Source organism: Plectropomus leopardus, chromosome 13 (genome assembly GCF_026936395.1).
Source record: "Plectropomus leopardus strain MGB_pleo_1.0 chromosome 13, ASM2693639v1, whole genome shotgun sequence".
In the NCBI taxonomy this organism is placed as follows: Eukaryota; Metazoa; Chordata; class Actinopteri; order Perciformes; family Serranidae; genus Plectropomus; species Plectropomus leopardus.
Window position 1 is genome coordinate 20737240 of NC_142188.1, and position 17783 is coordinate 20755022.

A 17783-nucleotide genomic window follows, 5' to 3' on the forward strand; every position below is an offset into this window, starting at 1 on the left:
CTCCCGTAAAATAAAGGAGTTGTTCACCTGGAGACCGTGAGGGGAGCAGATGGATTACAGCTGATTACACTCATTTCTCTTTCCGTCAAGTCTCGCTTTTACGCAGCTTATCATGTGAGGACCGCAGTTATTTGTGCGGGACATGGAGGAGCTGGATGGGTCCTGGGCAGTGTCCCTGAAGAAAGCAAAGGTCAACGAGACGGACGGCGGGGGTCCCGAAGTGTCCCGGCACACCCAGCTGCTCCTGGAGATCCTCATGGTGCTGATGTGTTTGTGCGCTGTCACAGGTACAGAGTTAAGATAATGACATTTGTTGTATTTTTCAAAGCAAAAACATTTAACTTTTTCTAATCCTACTTCCCTGTCTGTTGTTTCTAATATAAATGCAATATCCTGATGTTAAAACAAATAACAATATAATGTAGGATTTATGTGCTACTCAATGGTATGGATCATGTTTTATTTTTTGTGATTTTCCAGCAGCTCTGCTCTGCTGCTCAAACAAAAAAAGTAACAGTGACATAGCCTATTTAAATTTTATGGTTGCATATATGGAACTTCTCCATATATTATCATTTAAGATTTATATCTATATTTAAATTTCTGAAAATTCTGTTTAAGCACTCTTTGCAATTGGTTTGTGACTTAAGGTTAAATTAGTGGTTAATAAACTACTTACTATTGCTGTATAGATCAGTCTGTCATAAAGCATTATTAAGTGGGAATTTTGGGTTGCCAGGTTGTGAAATATCCCTTCGGCTGGTCTGTTATCCTCCTTCAGCATGAAATGCAGTCCCTTTTTTGCTCTTTAGTCGATCAAAATTACCACATTAACAGATCATTTGAAGTCTGACCTCCTGAAAAAGAGCTATAGAGCATCTTGACAAAAATGTAATCATTGTTGAAATGTAATACCATTCATATCAAAGACTTGACATTTGAAACTACAAGGTTCATTTTAAAGTTAGACATTCACTTTAATAATGTCTAACTATAATATGCACTGCAGACTGTATGAGTAATTAGAAGAAGCTCATGGCCTTTTATTATTGACTGTGTTGGTACTTGTAACTTCTTTGTTAAATATTTACATCCATATGATCCTTTAAGGATTATTTAAAAAATCACTTGCTGGAAATTATAAATAATGGGGACACTTTATTTAACAACAGCTTTTGAATTTTTAAAGTAGATTTTCACCACCAACAAAATTTCATTCACTTCTATTGTATTTTTCTGGTGGCACGATTATAACATTTTAATACATGAGTAAATACATTTATAAAAAATTATCTGCATGGATAAACTGATCCCTTACATCTAGTTAGATTCTTAAACAAAAGATAATTGCATGACTGCTCAGTTACCTAACAATCATGTGCTTGGCTTTCTGCAGTGTCGTGCAGTACAAAAATGACTCATTTATATACTTTTGTCCTTCTAGTCAGAGCTATTTCCATCAAATTCAAACTGTCCACACTTTTTTAAAAAATCCAAAACTTCACTATAGTGTGGATTTTTGTTGCTTGGTTACAGATGAAAAAGACCGTGTAGAATCCAACCAGTCTGACCTCTGTGTCCTTGCGTGTGTTGTATGTCTGTGTGTAGGCAATATACTTGTCATTGTTATTGTGGCTGCAACCAAGACTTTCCACTCGGTGACATCAGTGCTGATCATGAACCTGGCCATCAGTGACCTCCTGGTGGGCATTGGAGTGATGCCTTTTGTTGCTTTGTCCATCATGAACCATGGATGGAAGAATTGTACAGTACGTCGCTCCTGTCCTCTACTCTAAACTACTTCACAATCATGTAACATCACAGCATTAGTGTCTGACACGGCTTAAAGCTGACCTCTTATTTTCCTTTGATGCACTGACGAGTGTGCATATGATGAGATTCTGTCTCCCCTGTCTGACAGGACCTCTGTGCGTACGTGGGCTATACCTCCTCTGTGTACTGCACAGCTTCTGTATTGACATTAGCAGCTATTGCTCTCGACCGCTACCACTCCATCATGGACTGCCTGCGCTACAGCGCCCGCTGCACCCTGTGGAGGACCTGTGCTGTGGTCCTGTGGATCTGGCTGCAGGCTCTGGTCACCAGTTGTCCTCCCCTGCTGGGCTGGAGCCACATCAGCTATGTGGAGCCCATGTACAGCTGTGCGGTCATCTGGGCCAGCAGTCCCAGCTACACAGCGTTTATGGCTGCCCTCTGCTACCTCATACCAGCAATAGTCATTCTCTTCTGCTACGTGAACATCGTCAAGGTGGCCCGCAGCCACGCCAGGAGGATTCATACATTGGAGGACTCTGTGCAGCGCAGCAGGAATTCAAACTCTGCCTTTGCTCTTGGTGATTCATCACTCCAGCACTGTGGGAGCCTCCACAGTCCCTCAAGACTCATTTATCATGTTAGTGGACAATTTGTATCCGAGGTCAGTAGAGAAGAGGGGAATTATATCAGCCACGCTCTCCCTGATTCTACTGGAGATCATAATAACTCTACATTCAGACGCTTGTTCTCCTTCCTGGCTCAGAGTGCCTCCCAGCCACAGCTGCAGAACTCCCAGCAGCACCACAGCCACCATGGAGTGGTGCGTCTCTTCCTGGTCATCTCGGCTTTCTTCCTTTGCTGGACACCGTACATTGGCGTGGCATTAGTTCAGGCCACAGAAAAAGCAATCTCAGGCCAAACCAATGCCAGCCTTGTCCCACGCTCAGCTGTTACCTTTTCATACTGGCTGGTGTTGCTGAACTCTGACATCAATCCGCTGCTGTACGCTCTGCTCAGCAAACGTTTCCAGGGCGCTCTTCAGGGACTGAGGCAAAAAATAAGAGCACGTCTTGGGAGTGTGGTGGGCAGGGGAGTTGGGGTCAGGGCTGAGGCAGATGATGGCAGGAGCAGCGACCCCTGCACTCTGACTGCCACACATCCTGGTCCGCCTTCCAGCTCCGAGAGTTCAACCTGCGATGACTCCAAGTATTCCTCCTCCATTTTTACAGTTAGCACTGACTTCAAACATCACTCTGAGCAGCAGCTATGCAAAGTGCGTCACCATGAAAATACCTCCTCATCCTGCTGTGTGCGGCAGGATGCTGGCGGTGAAGGCAGGGTGGACTGTCTGCAGGTCCCCTCTCGACCACAAGAGGGCAGCAGACTACCTTTCTCTGCTCTGACCAAGGAGCGTCAGGCCACATTCTTCTACGGACAGATAACAGTCAGAGTAGAGCATGATGTTTGTTAGGCTGATATCTGCAGAAATTTATAGGACTAAAAATTACTTTACATTATTGATAAACCTGTTGATTTGATTCTCGGTTACCTGATTAATCATTTGGGCCTTCTGATGTCTGAGAAAAATAGTGGTGCTTGTTTTGTTTGACCAACAGTCCAAAACCTTGACACAAACACTGTAAGATAACAGAAGGACAGCAAGTATTCATGTTTGAATCACCAAGATTTGTCTTTTTTTTTTTTTAGCATTTTTGCTTAAAAAAGACTTAAATAGTTACCTAAATTATTTTTTCTGTCACTCAATTAATTGATAAGGTAATCATTCAAACTGCAAAAATAACATATCGCCTCAATCCAATGTTTCAAATATCCCAAAATGGACAGTGAGTTGGTGGGGAGTGACAGGGGGAAGCTAGATTTACTATGCTGAGGGAAATAGACGCTCCTAGCTCCCTTTTCTTCGGTTTGGAGAAGTTTTGTGAACAAAAGCAAATGCATTGTCCGCAGTTAGCAAACGGGCACGTCACTCATGTGGTGGGGGAGATGCGGGAGGCGGCTGTCCGGTTTTATTCTGAGCTGTATGGTTCTGAACTATGTGACCCTGTGTGTACAGAGACATTGCTGGAGGATCTTCCCCAGCTTTCATTTACACAACGAAATGAACTGGACGCCTCTCTGACCTTTGGTGAACTGTCCACACCAGGGGTTGAGGGTCTGCCGGTGGACTTTAATAAGGCATTCTGAGACATTGTTGGCCAGGATGTGTTTCGTGTTCCTTGTGAGTGCATCAGGGTGGGCGAGCTTCCTCTGAGTTGCCAGAGGGCAGTTCTGGCTCTCCTGCCCAAGAAAGGGTACTTGAGCGAGCTCAGGAACTGGAGGCCTGTAGCTCTGCTTTCTGTGGACTACAAAATAGTTGCCAAGTGCTTGGCCGATAGACTGAACAGGCACACTGGGTTGGTGGTACACCAGGACCAATTGTACGGTGTGCCTGGGCATTCAATGATGGACGATTTGTCTTTGATGAGGGACATGATGGACCTGGACCCTGCGATATGGACTTTGGGGTAATCTCCCTTGACCAGGAGAAGGCCTTTGTTCAAGTAGATCATGGATATTTGTTTAATGTTCTTGCTGGGTTTGAGTTTGGGAAGAGTTTCACCGCTTTTGTCAAAACACTGTATAATGGGGCTTCATGTTTGATGAAGGTGGGAGGGGGCCTGAGCCAGCTGGTCAGGGCGGGGAGGGGGATCCGCCAGGGTTGCCCATTGTCAGATCAGCTATACACATTAGCCACTGAACCATTTTTGTGTTTATGGAGGAAGAAGTTGAAGGGGGTGGGTGCTCCTGCACCTTTGCTGCAATTGTATTATGCTTTGAAAATATCAAATCTTGTGACTTTTTCTTAATTATTTTTAATTGCATATTGCTGATCTAAAATTCTCAAATAATTAATAAAATAAATAATTTGATTTATCAATCCGTTTTAAAGTTATCTACTTTTAAGTAATTGTCTCTAATTTCAATTCTACATAAATACTCATGAATAAAAAATGTCATCAAACTATGCTTTATCCAAGTTTCACAAAACTTTCTTGCCACTCAGAGGCACAACAAATGCGAAAAAGTTTATATCTCATAATCAGCTACAGGAATTCATGTAAAACTCGTTTTTTACCATCTAGAGTCATGACTCTGTAAATGCATGAAATTTGGTAATGATAACATGAAGTGGGCGTGACTTATTTCAATCAATCTAAATTTGTAGACATTTCACATTCTGCATTTAAAAAAAATCACAATAAATCACGAAGAAATCCTACAGAGCTGAAATATTTTCATCACACCCAGGACCTATGGTCAATTCTGAAGTTACAGGCTATGTGATTTCCACTTTGTATGCTATAACTGGTCTGCGCAAGATATTCTTTTTTCTTTTTTTGCAATTATCTTTTTATTTGGAAAAGACAACAATTTAGCATTCAGATTTTCTACAATTTTCATACTATAGCACACTTTTCCAGATTTCCTTTTTTCAGTTCTCTGCATATGTACAAGAAAGAAACTAAAAATCGCAGTCCTCCTGTGCTGAAACTCAGACCGTACAAACCTTTCAGTCCTTTACTCCCATAGATGAGAATTCAAGGAAATCTCATAAACCATTCATCTTTATAACTTTGAGCATGCTCATCTGTGTTCTCCCACAAAACATCAAGTAGCCATGAATCCAACGAACTTTCTACCTTACTCTATCCGCCATTAGGTGTTCCATTTTCATACATATGCCCAACTCTCATTCCAGGAAATACTAACTATGTACAACAGAACTGAAGGGAGCTTGCATTTTTACATTTTTCACAACAACGGGAAGAAAGGAGTTTGAAACATTAATGGAGTTATACAAAGTCTGCTCTCATTGGGGTTATAAATTCAATCCATTTGTGCCAAGTTTGGTAGAATTTGTCTTTTTGAGCTCTCAAGGAGTAAGTCAATTTTTCCATCTTAAATATTTCTAAAATTACACCCTGCCAATCTTCCACTGTAGGTGGTATTGTATTTAGCCACCTTCTGGTGATTGATTTTTTACTAGCAGCCAAAAGGACCTGCAGCAGCTTTGTATCCTTCCTCTGTTTCAAACACACAACATGGCCCAAATAAAGCGTCTCTATATTCATGGGTAGCTGGATTTTGAATACCGTGCACAATGTCTTATGGACACCCTTCCAATATGAACTCAGTTTAGGACATCCCCAAAATATGTGGGAATGGTTTGCCTCCACTGGCCCACATTGTCTCCAGCACCTTGAACTTTTAGTGTTATATTTTTCCTGATGTGGGGTCTTAAAAAATCTTACTATGTTTTTCCAGCAGTGCTCCCTCCATTCTGTAGAATTAGTTGAGGACCACTCTGCGCAAGCTATTCTATGCCGTTTAAAGCCATTTTTAGGAGCGGTCAAAATTTGACTTTTTTCGCCATACTATAGTATTGCCTTGTTTGTCATTTTTTTGACATGCTAAATTATGAAGTTGTTTGCCTTTTTTGGCCTTGATTTCCACTTTGTATGCTATGATGGAACTATAAAAGCTATTCTATGCCCTTTTCAGCCATTTTCAGGAGCGGTCAAAATTTGACTTTTTTCGCCATACTATAGTATTGCCTTCTTCGTCATTTTTTTAACATGCTAAATTATGAGGTTGTTAGCCTTTTTTGGCCTAAATTTCCATTTTGTATGCTATGATGGGCCTGTGCAAGTTATTCTATGTCGTTTTCAACCATTTTTAGAAGTGGTCAAATTTGACATTTTTCACCATACTATACTATTGCCTGTAAAAGCTTTTCTATGTTGTTCTGAGCAATTTTTTTGGAGCGGTCAAAATTTGACTTTTGTCGCCATACTATACTATTGCCTTCTTCGTCATTTTTTTGACATGCTAAATTCTGAGGTCTTTGGCCCTTTATGGCCTTAATTTCCACTTTGTATGCTATGACAGGTGACAAGACCGAACTCGGAGCTGAATCAAAATGCACGACACACAAGATCAAAGTATCAAAAAACAAGTTTAATTAAAGGCAATGAAAAAGTCTTTCACAGAGGAAGGCAAAACAAAATCACTCTAAAGAGGTTGGAAAAAGTTCTAACAAAAAATCACTCTGACGAGGAATAAACTACAAGCAAAGAAAACACAAGTCCAACAAAGTAACAAACAAAACAAAGTACTTGACCTGAGCAATAAGTAGAATCAAGCAACAAACAAAACATGACTTGACATAGAATTTGAGCATGGAAATGGCGCTGGTTCTCTAAATGACAAAACAAGATGAACTGGCACAAGACAAAGGGAGACGCTGACTATATATACACAAGGTAAGGGAAAACAGTTAGAGAGAATAATGGCGGGCCAACAATCACACTGGCGGGAAAACCCACAAAGGGAGGAAGTAAGTGACCTGAAACAAGAGGAGAGTTAGGATTTCAAAATAAAACAGGAAATCACAAGACAACATAAACACAAGACAAAAAGAAAATCAACATAACTTCCTCAGATGATAACAGGTCTCTACAAGCTATTCCATTTTGTTTTCAGCCGTTTTTAGAAGCGGTCAAAATTTGACTTTTTTCGCCATACTATACTATTTCCTTTTTCATCTTTTTTTTTTTGACATGCTAAATTATCAGGTTTTTGGACATTTATGGACTTAATTTCCACTTTGTATGCTATAACAAGTCTGTACAAGCTATTCTAGGTCATTTTCAGCCATTTTGAGGAGCGGTCGAAATTTGACTTTTTTCGCCATAATATACTATTGCCTTTTTCGTCATTTTTTTGACATGCTAAATTATGATGTTTTTGGCCTTTTTTGGCCTTGATTTCCACTTTGTATGCTATGACGGCTTTCTACAAGCTATTCTATGTCGTTTTCAGCCATTTTGAGGAGCGGTCAAAATTTGAATGTTTTTCTCCATACTATACTATTGCCTTTTTCGGCATTTTTTTAACATGCTAAATTATGATGTTTTTGGCCTTTTTTGGCCTTGATTTCCACTTTGTATGCTATGACGGCTTTCTACAAGCTATTCTATGTCGTTTTCAACCATTTTTAGGAGCGGTCAAAATTTGAAATTTTTTGCCATACTATACTATTGCCTTCTTCATCATTTTTTTTTACATGCTAAATTATGATGTTTCTGGCCTTTTTTGGCCTTGATTTCCACTTTGTATGCGATGACGGCTTTCTACAAGCTATTCTATGTCGTTTTCAGCCATTTTTAGGAGCGGTCAAAATTTGACATTTTTGTCATACTATACTATTGCCTTTGTCGTCATTTTTTTGACATGCTAAATGTTGAGGATTTTGACATTTTTTGGTCTTAATTTCCACTTTATGCGCTACAACGAGTCTCTACAAGCTATTCTATGTCGTTTTCAGCCATTTTTAGAAGCGGTCAAAATTTGACTTTTTTCGCCATACTATACTATTACCTTTTTTGTCAGTTTTTTGACATGCTAAATTATGATGTTTTTAGGCTTTTTTTCGCCTTGATTTCCACTTCATACGCTATGACGGGTCTGTACAAGCTATTCTATGTCGTTTTCAGCCATTTTTAGGAGCGGTCAAAATTTGACTTTTTTCGCCATACTATACTATTGCCTTTCTCATCATTTTTTTGACATGCTAAATTATGATGTTTTTGGCCTTTTTTGGCCTTGATTTCCACTTTGTATGCGATGACGGCTTTCTACAAGCTATTCTATGTCGTTTCCAACCATTTTTAGGAGCGGTCAAAATTTGACATTTTTCGCCATACTATACTATTGCCTTTTTCGTCATTTTTTTGACATGCTAAATTATGATGTTTTTGGCCTTTTTTGGCCTTGATTTCCACTTTGTATGCGATGAAGGCTATGTACAAGCTATTCTATGTTGTTTTCAGCCATTTTTAGGAGCGGCCAAAATTTGACTTTTTTCGCCATACTATACTATTGCCTTTTTAGTCATTTTTTTTGACATGCTAATTTATGATGTTTTTGGCCTTTTTTGGCCTTGATTTCCACTTTGTATGCTATGGTGGGTTTCTAGAAGCTATTCTATATCGTTTTCAGACATTTTTAGGAGCGGTCAAAATTTGAGTTTTTTCGCCATACTATACTATTGCCTTTCTCATCATTTTTTGACATGCTAATTTATGATGTTTTTGGCCTTTTTTGGCCTTGATTTCCACTTTGTATGCTATGGTGGGTTTCTAGAAGCTATTCTATATCGTTTTCAGACATTTTTAGGAGTGGTCAAAATTTGAGTTTTTTCGCCATACTATACTATTGCCTTTCTCATCATTTTTTTTGACATGCTAATTTATGATGTTTTTGGCCTTTTTTGGGCTTGATTTCCACTTTGTATGCTATGACGGGTTTCTAGAAGCTATTCTATGTTGTTTTCAGCCATTTTTAGGAGCGGTCAAAATTTGAGTTTTTTCGCCATACTATACTATTGCCTTTTTCGTCATTTTTTTTGACATGCTAATTTATGATGTTTTTGACCTTTTTTGGCCTTGTTTCCCACTTTGTATGCTATGATGGGTTTCTAGAAGCTATTCTATGTTGTTTTCAGCCATTTTTAGGAGCGGTCGAAATTCGAGTTTTTTCGCCATACTATACTATTGCCTTTCTCGTCATGTCTTTTGAGATGCTAAATTATGATGTTTTTGGCCTGTTTTGGCCTTGATTTCCACTTTGTATGCTATGACAGGTTGCTAGAAGCTATTCTATGTTGTTTTCAGCCATTTTTAGGAGAGGTTAAAATTTGACTTTTTTCGCCATACTATACTATTGCCTTTCTCATCATTTTTTTGACATGCTAATTTATGATGTTTTTGGCGTTTTTTGGCCTTGTTTCCCACTTTGTATGCTATGATGGGTTTCTAGAAGCTATTCTATGTTGTTTTCAGCCATTTTTAGGAGCGGTCGAAATTCGAGTTTTTTCGCCATACTATACTATTGCCTTTCTCGTCATGTCTTTTGAGATGCTAAATTATGATGTTTTTGGCCTGTTTTGGCCTTGATTTCCACTTTGTATGCTATGACAGGTTGCTAGAAGCTATTCTATGTTGTTTTCAGCCATTTTTAGGAGAGGTTAAAATTTGACTTTTTTCGCCATACTATACTATTGCCTTTCTCATCATTTTTTTGACATGCTAATTTATGATGTTTTTGGCGTTTTTTTGGCCTTGTTTCCCACTTTGTATGCTATGATGGGTTTCTAGAAGCTATTCTATGTTGTTTTCAGCCATTTTTAGGAGCGGTCAAAATTTGAGTTTTTTCGCCATACTATACTATTGCCTTTCTCATCATTTTTTTTGACATGCTAATTTATGATGTTTTTTACCTTTTTTGGGCTTGATTTCCACTTTGTATGCTATGATGGGTTTCTAGAAGCTATTCTATGTTGTTTTCAGCCATTTTGAGGAGCGGTCAAAATTTGAGTTTTTTCGCCATACTATACTATTGCCTTTTTCATAATTTTTTTGACATGCTAAATTATGATGTTTTTGGCCTTTTTTGGGCTTGATTTCCACTTTGTATGCTATGACGGCTTTCTACAAGCTATTCTATGTCGTTTTCAGCCATTTTTAGGAGCAGTCAAAATTTGACATTTTTAGCCATACTATACTATTGCCTTTCTCGTCATTTCTTTTGACATGCTAAATTATGATGTTTTTGGCCTTTTTTGGCCTTGATTTCCACTTTGTATGCTATGACGGCTTTCTACAAGCTATTCTGTATCGTTTTCAGCCATTTTTAGGAGTGGTCAAAATTTGACTTTTTTCGCCATACTATACTATTGCCTTTCTCATCATTTTTTGACATGCTAATTTATGATGTTTTTGGCCTTTTTTGGCCTTGATTTCCACTTTGTATGCTATGGTGGGTTTCTAGAAGCTATTCTATATCGTTTTCAGACATTTTTAGGAGTGGTCAAAATTTGAGTTTTTTCGCCATACTATACTATTGCCTTTCTCATCATTTTTTGACATGCTAAATGTTGAGGATTTTGACATTTTTTGGTCTTAATTTCCACTTTATGCGCTACAACGAGTCTCTACAAGCTATTCTATGTCGTTTTCAGCCATTTTTAGAAGCGGTCAAAATTTGACTTTTTTCGCCATACTATACTATTACCTTTTTTGTCAGTTTTTTGACATGCTAAATTATGATGTTTTTAGGCTTTTTTTCGCCTTGATTTCCACTTCATACGCTATGACGGGTCTGTACAAGCTATTCTATGTCGTTTTCAGCCATTTTTAGGAGCGGTCAAAATTTGACTTTTTTCGCCATACTATACTATTGCCTTTCTCATCATTTTTTTGACATACTAAATTATGATGTTTTTGGCGTTTTTTGGCCTTGATTTCCACTTTGTATGCGATGACGGCTTTCTACAAGCTATTCTATGTCGTTTCCAACCATTTTTAGGAGCGGTCAAAATTTGACATTTTTCGCCATACTATACTATTGCCTTTTTCGTCATTTTTTTGACATGCTAAATTATGATGTTTTTGGCCTTTTTTGGCCTTGATTTCCACTTTGTATGCGATGAAGGCTATGTACAAGCTATTCTATGTTGTTTTCAGCCATTTTTAGGAGCGGCCAAAATTTGACTTTTTTCGCCATACTATACTATTGCCTTTTTAGTCATTTTTTTTGACATGCTAATTTATGATGTTTTTGGCCTTTTTTGGCCTTGATTTCCACTTTGTATGCTATGGTGGGTTTCTAGAAGCTATTCTATGTTGTTTTCAGCCATTTTGAGGAGCGGTCAAAATTTGACTTTTTTCGCCATACTATACTATTGCCTTTCTCATCATTTTTTGACATGCTAATTTATGATGTTTTTGGCCTTTTTTGGCCTTGATTTCCACTTTGTATGCTATGGTGGGTTTCTAGAAGCTATTCTATATCGTTTTCAGACATTTTTAGGAGTGGTCAAAATTTGAATTTTTTCGCCATACTATACTATTGCCTTTCTCATCATTTTTTTTGACATGCTAAATTATGATGTTTTTGGCCTTTTTTGGGCTTGATTTCCACTTTGTATGCTATGACGGGTTTCTAGAAGCTATTCTATGTTGTTTTCAGCCATTTTTAGGAGCGGTCAAAATTTGAGTTTTTTCGCCATACTATACTATTGCCTTTTTCGTCATTTTTTTTGACATGCTAATTTATGATGTTTTTGACCTTTTTTGGCCTTGTTTCCCACTTTGTATGCTATGATGGGTTTCTAGAAGCTATTCTATGTTGTTTTCAGCCATTTTTAGGAGCGGTCGAAATTCGAGTTTTTTCGCCATACTATACTATTGCCTTTCTCGTCATTTCTTTTGAGATGCTAAATTATGATGTTTTTGGCCTGTTTTGGCCTTGATTTCCACTTTGTATGCTATGACAGGTTGCTAGAAGCTATTCTATGTTGTTTTCAGCCATTTTTAGGAGCGGTCAAAATTTGACTTTTTTCGCCATACTATACTATTGCCTTTCTCATCATTTTTTTTGACATGCTAATTTATGATGTTTTTTACCTTTTTTGGGCTTGATTTCCACTTTGTATGCTATGATGGGTTTCTAGAAGCTATTCTATGTTGTTTTCAGCTATTTTGAGGAGCGGTCAAAATTTGAGTTTTTTCGCCATACTATACTATTGCCTTTTTCATAATTTTTTTGACATGCTAAATTATGATGTTTTTGGCCTTTTTTGGGCTTGATTTCCACTTTGTATGCTATGACGGCTTTCTACAAGCTATTCTATGTCGTTTTCAGCCATTTTTAGGAGCGGTCAAAATTTGACATTTTTAGCCATACTATACTATTGCCTTTCTCGTCATTTCTTTTGACATGCTAAATTATGATGTTTTTGGCCTTTTTTGGCCTTGATTTCCACTTTGTATGCTATGACGGCTTTCTACAAGCTATTCTGTATCGTTTTCAGCCATTTTTAGGAGTGGTCAAAATTTGACTTTTTTCGCCATACTATACTATTGCCTTTCTCATCATTTTTTTTGACATGCTAATTTATGATGTTTTTGACCTTTTTTTGCCTTGTTTCCCACTTTGTATGCTATGATGGGTTTCTAGAAGCTATTCTATGTCGTTTTCAGCTATTTTTAGGAGCGGTCAAAATTTGACTTTTTTCGCCATACTATACTATTGCCTTCTTCGTCATTTTTTTGACATGCTAAATTATGATGTTTTTGACCTTTTTTGGGCTTGATTTCCACTTTGTATGCTATGACAGCCTTCTACAAGCTATTCTATATCGTTTTCAGCCATTTTTAGGAGTGGTCAAAATTTGACTTTTTTCGCCATACTATACTATTGCCTTTCTCATCATTTTTTTTGACATGCTAATTTATGATGTTTTTGGCCTTTTTTGGCCTTGATTTCCACTTTGTATGCTATGATGGATTTCTAGAAGCTATTCTATGTTGTTTTCAGCCATTTTTAGGAGCGGTCAAAATTAGAGTTTTTTCGCCATACTATACTATTGCCTTTCTCATCATTTTTTTGACATGCTAATTTATGATGTTTTTGGCCTTTTTTGGCCTTGTTTCCCACTTTGTATGCTATGATGGGTTTCTAGAAGCTATTCTATGTTGTTTTCAGCCATTTTTAGGAGTGGTCAAAATTTGACTTTTTTCGCCATACGACACTATTGCCTTTCTCATCATTTTTTTGACATGCTAATTTATGATGTTTTTGACCTTTTTTGGCCTTGATTTCCACTTTGTATGCTATGACGGCTTTCTACAAGCTATTCTATGTTGTTTTCAGCCATTTTTAGGAGCGGCCAAAATTTGAAAGTTTTCGCCATACTATACTATTGCCTTTTTCATCATTTTTTTGACATGCTAAATTATGATGTTTTTGGCCTTTTTTGGGCTTGATTTCCACTTTGTATGCTATGACGGCTTTCTACAAGCTATTCTATGTCGTTTTCAGCCATTTTGAGGAGCGGTCAAAATTTGACATTTTTAGCCATACTATACTATTGCCTTTCTCATCATTTTTTTGACATGCTAATTTATGATGTTTTTGGCATTTTTTGGCCTTGTTTCCCACTTTGTATGCTATGATGGGTTTCTAGAAGCTATTCTATGTTGTTTTCAGCCATTTTTAGGAGCGGTCAAAATTAGAGTTTTTTCGCCATACTATACTATTGCCTTTCTCATCATTTTTTTTGACATGCTAATTTATGATGTTTTTGGCCTTTTTTGGCCTTGTTTCCCACTTTGTATGCTATGATGGGTTTCTAGAAGCTATTCTATGTTGTTTTCAGCCATTTTTAGGAGTGGTCAAAATTTGACTTTTTTCGCCATACGACACTATTGCCTTTCTCATCATTTTTTTGACATGCTAATTTATGATGTTTTTGACCTTTTTTGGCCTTGATTTCCACTTTGTATGCTATGACGGCTTTCTACAAGCTATTCTATGTTGTTTTCAGCCATTTTTAGGAGCGGCCAAAATTTGAAAGTTTTTAGCCATACTATACTATTGCCTTTTTCATCATTTTTTGACATGCTAAATTATGATGTTTTGGCCTTTTTTGGGCTTGATTTCCACTTTGTATGCTATGACGGCTTTCTACAAGCTATTCTATGTCGTTTTCAGCCATTTTGAGGAGCGGTCAAAATTTGACATTTTTAGCCATACTATACTATTGCCTTTCTCATCATTTTTTTGACATGCTAATTTATGATGTTTTTGGCATTTTTTGGCCTTGTTTCCCACTTTGTATGCTATGATGGGTTTCTAGAAGCTATTCTATGTTGTTTTCAGCCATTTTTAGGAGTGGTCAAAATTTGAGTTTTTTCGCCATACTATACTATTGCCTTTCTCATCATTTTTTTTGACATGCTAATTTATGATGTTTTTGACCTTTTTTGGCCTTGTTTCCCACTTTGTATGCTATGATGGGTTTCTAGAAGCTATTCTATGTTGTTTTCAGCTATTTTTAGGAGCGGTCGAATTTGAGTTTTTTCGCCATACTATACTGTTGCCTTTCTCGTCATTTCTTTTGACATGCTAATTTATGATGTTTTTGGCCTTTTTTGGCCTTGATTTCCACTTTGTATGCTATGACAGCCTTCTACAAGCTATTCTATATCGTTTTCAGCCATTTTTAGGAGTGGTCAAAATTTGACTTTTTTCGCCATACGACACTATTGCCTTTCTCATCATTTTTTTGACATGCTAATTTATGATGTTTTTGACCTTTTTTGGCCTTGATTTCCACTTTGTATGCTATGACGGCTTTCTACAAGCTATTCTATGTTGTTTTCAGCCATTTTTAGGAGCGGCCAAAATTTGAAAGTTTTCGCCATACTATACTATTGCCTTTTTCATCATTTTTTTGACATGCTAAATTATGATGTTTTTGGCCTTTTTTGGGCTTGATTTCCACTTTGTATGCTATGACGGCTTTCTACAAGCTATTCTATGTCGTTTTCAGCCATTTTGAGGAGCGGTCAAAATTTGACATTTTTAGCCATACTATACTATTGCCTTTCTCATCATTTTTTTGACATGCTAATTTATGATGTTTTTGGCATTTTTTGGCCTTGTTTCCCACTTTGTATGCTATGATGGGTTTCTAGAAGCTATTCTATGTTGTTTTCAGCCATTTTTAGGAGCGGTCAAAATTAGAGTTTTTTTAAGCCATACTATACTATTGCCTTTCTCATCATTTTTTTTGACATGCTAATTTATGATGTTTTTGGCCTTTTTTGGCCTTGTTTCCCACTTTGTATGCTATGATGGGTTTCTAGAAGCTATTCTATGTTGTTTTCAGCCATTTTTAGGAGTGGTCAAAATTTGACTTTTTTCGCCATACGACACTATTGCCTTTCTCATCATTTTTTTGACATGCTAATTTATGATGTTTTTGACCTTTTTTGGCCTTGATTTCCACTTTGTATGCTATGACGGCTTTCTACAAGCTATTCTATGTTGTTTTCAGCCATTTTTAGGAGCGGCCAAAATTTGAAAGTTTTCGCCATACTATACTATTGCCTTTTTCATCATTTTTTTGACATGCTAAATTATGATGTTTTTGGCCTTTTTTGGGCTTGATTTCCACTTTGTATGCTATGACGGCTTTCTACAAGCTATTCTATGTCGTTTTCAGCCATTTTGAGGAGCGGTCAAAATTTGACATTTTTAGCCATACTATACTATTGCCTTTCTCATCATTTTTTTGACATGCTAATTTATGATGTTTTTGGCATTTTTTGGCCTTGTTTCCCACTTTGTATGCTATGATGGGTTTCTAGAAGCTATTCTATGTTGTTTTCAGCCATTTTTAGGAGTGGTCAAAATTTGAGTTTTTCGCCATACTATACTATTGCCTTTCTCATCATTTTTTTTGACATGCTAATTTATGATGTTTTTGACCTTTTTTGGCCTTGTTTCCCACTTTGTATGCTATGATGGGTTTCTAGAAGCTATTCTATGTTGTTTTCAGCTATTTTTAGGAGCGGTCGAAATTCGAGTTTTTTCGCCATACTATACTGTTGCCTTTCTCGTCATTTCTTTTGACATGCTAATTTATGATGTTTTTGGCCTTTTTTGGCCTTGATTTCCACTTTGTATGCTATGACAGCCTTCTACAAGCTATTCTATATCGTTTTCAGCCATTTTTAGGAGTGGTCAAAATTTGACTTTTTTCGCCATACTATACTATTGCCTTTCTCATCATTTTTTTGACATGCTAAATTATGATGTTTTTGGCCTTTTTTGGGCTTGATTTCCACTTTGTATGCTATGACGGCTTTCTACAAGCTATTCTATGTCGTTTTCAGCCATTTTGAGGAGCGGTCAAAATTTGACATTTTTAGCCATACTATACTATTGCCTTTCTCATCATTTTTTGACATGCTAATTTATGATGTTTTTGGCATTTTTGGCCTTGTTTCCCACTTTGTATGCTATGATGGGTTTCTAGAAGCTATTCTATGTTGTTTTCAGCCATTTTTAGGAGTGGTCAAAATTTGAGTTTTTTCGCCATACTATACTATTGCCTTTCTCATCATTTTTTTTGACATGCTAATTTATGATGTTTTTGACCTTTTTTGGCCTTGTTTCCCACTTTGTATGCTATGATGGGTTTCTAGAAGCTATTCTATGTTGTTTTCAGCTATTTTTAGGAGCGGTCGAAATTCGAGTTTTTTCGCCATACTATACTGTTGCCTTTCTCGTCATTTCTTTTGACATGCTAATTTATGATGTTTTTGGCCTTTTTTGGCCTTGATTTCCACTTTGTATGCTATGACAGCCTTCTACAAGCTATTCTATATCGTTTTCAGCCATTTTTAGGAGTGGTCAAAATTTGACTTTTTTCGCCATACGACACTATTGCCTTTCTCATCATTTTTTTGACATGCTAATTTATGATGTTTTTGACCTTTTTTGGCCTTGATTTCCACTTTGTATGCTATGACGGCTTTCTACAAGCTATTCTATGTTGTTTTCAGCCATTTTAGGAGCGGCCAAAATTTGAAAGTTTTCGCCATACTATACTATTGCCTTTTTCATCATTTTTTTGACATGCTAAATTATGATGTTTTTGGCCTTTTTTGGGCTTGATTTCCACTTTGTATGCTATGACGGCTTTCTACAAGCTATTCTATGTCGTTTTCAGCCATTTTGAGGAGCGGTCAAAATTTGACATTTTTAGCCATACTATACTATTGCCTTTCTCATCATTTTTTTGACATGCTAATTTATGATGTTTTTGGCATTTTTTGGCCTTGTTTCCCACTTTGTATGCTATGATGGGTTTCTAGAAGCTATTCTATGTTGTTTTCAGCCATTTTTAGGAGCGGTCAAAATTAGAGTTTTTTCGCCATACTATACTATTGCCTTTCTCATCATTTTTTTTGACATGCTAATTTATGATGTTTTTGGCCTTTTTTGGCCTTGTTTCCCACTTTGTATGCTATGATGGGTTTCTAGAAGCTATTCTATGTTGTTTTCAGCCATTTTTAGGAGTGGTCAAAATT

General features: G+C 37.1%; 1 protein-coding gene across 1 annotated transcript; it reads left to right on the plus strand.

The window, feature by feature from the left end:
- Window positions 1–46: 46 nt before the first annotated feature.
- Window positions 47–5031, plus strand: LOC121954389 (5-hydroxytryptamine receptor 1D). Its single transcript, XM_042501865.2, has 3 exons — window positions 47–287; window positions 1609–1769; window positions 1922–5031. The coding sequence occupies exons 1-3, from the start codon at window positions 143–145 to the stop codon at window positions 3245–3247; spliced, it is 1632 nt and encodes a 543-aa protein (XP_042357799.1). The 5' UTR covers window positions 47–142; the 3' UTR covers window positions 3248–5031.
- Window positions 5032–17783: the final 12752 nt, after the last annotated feature.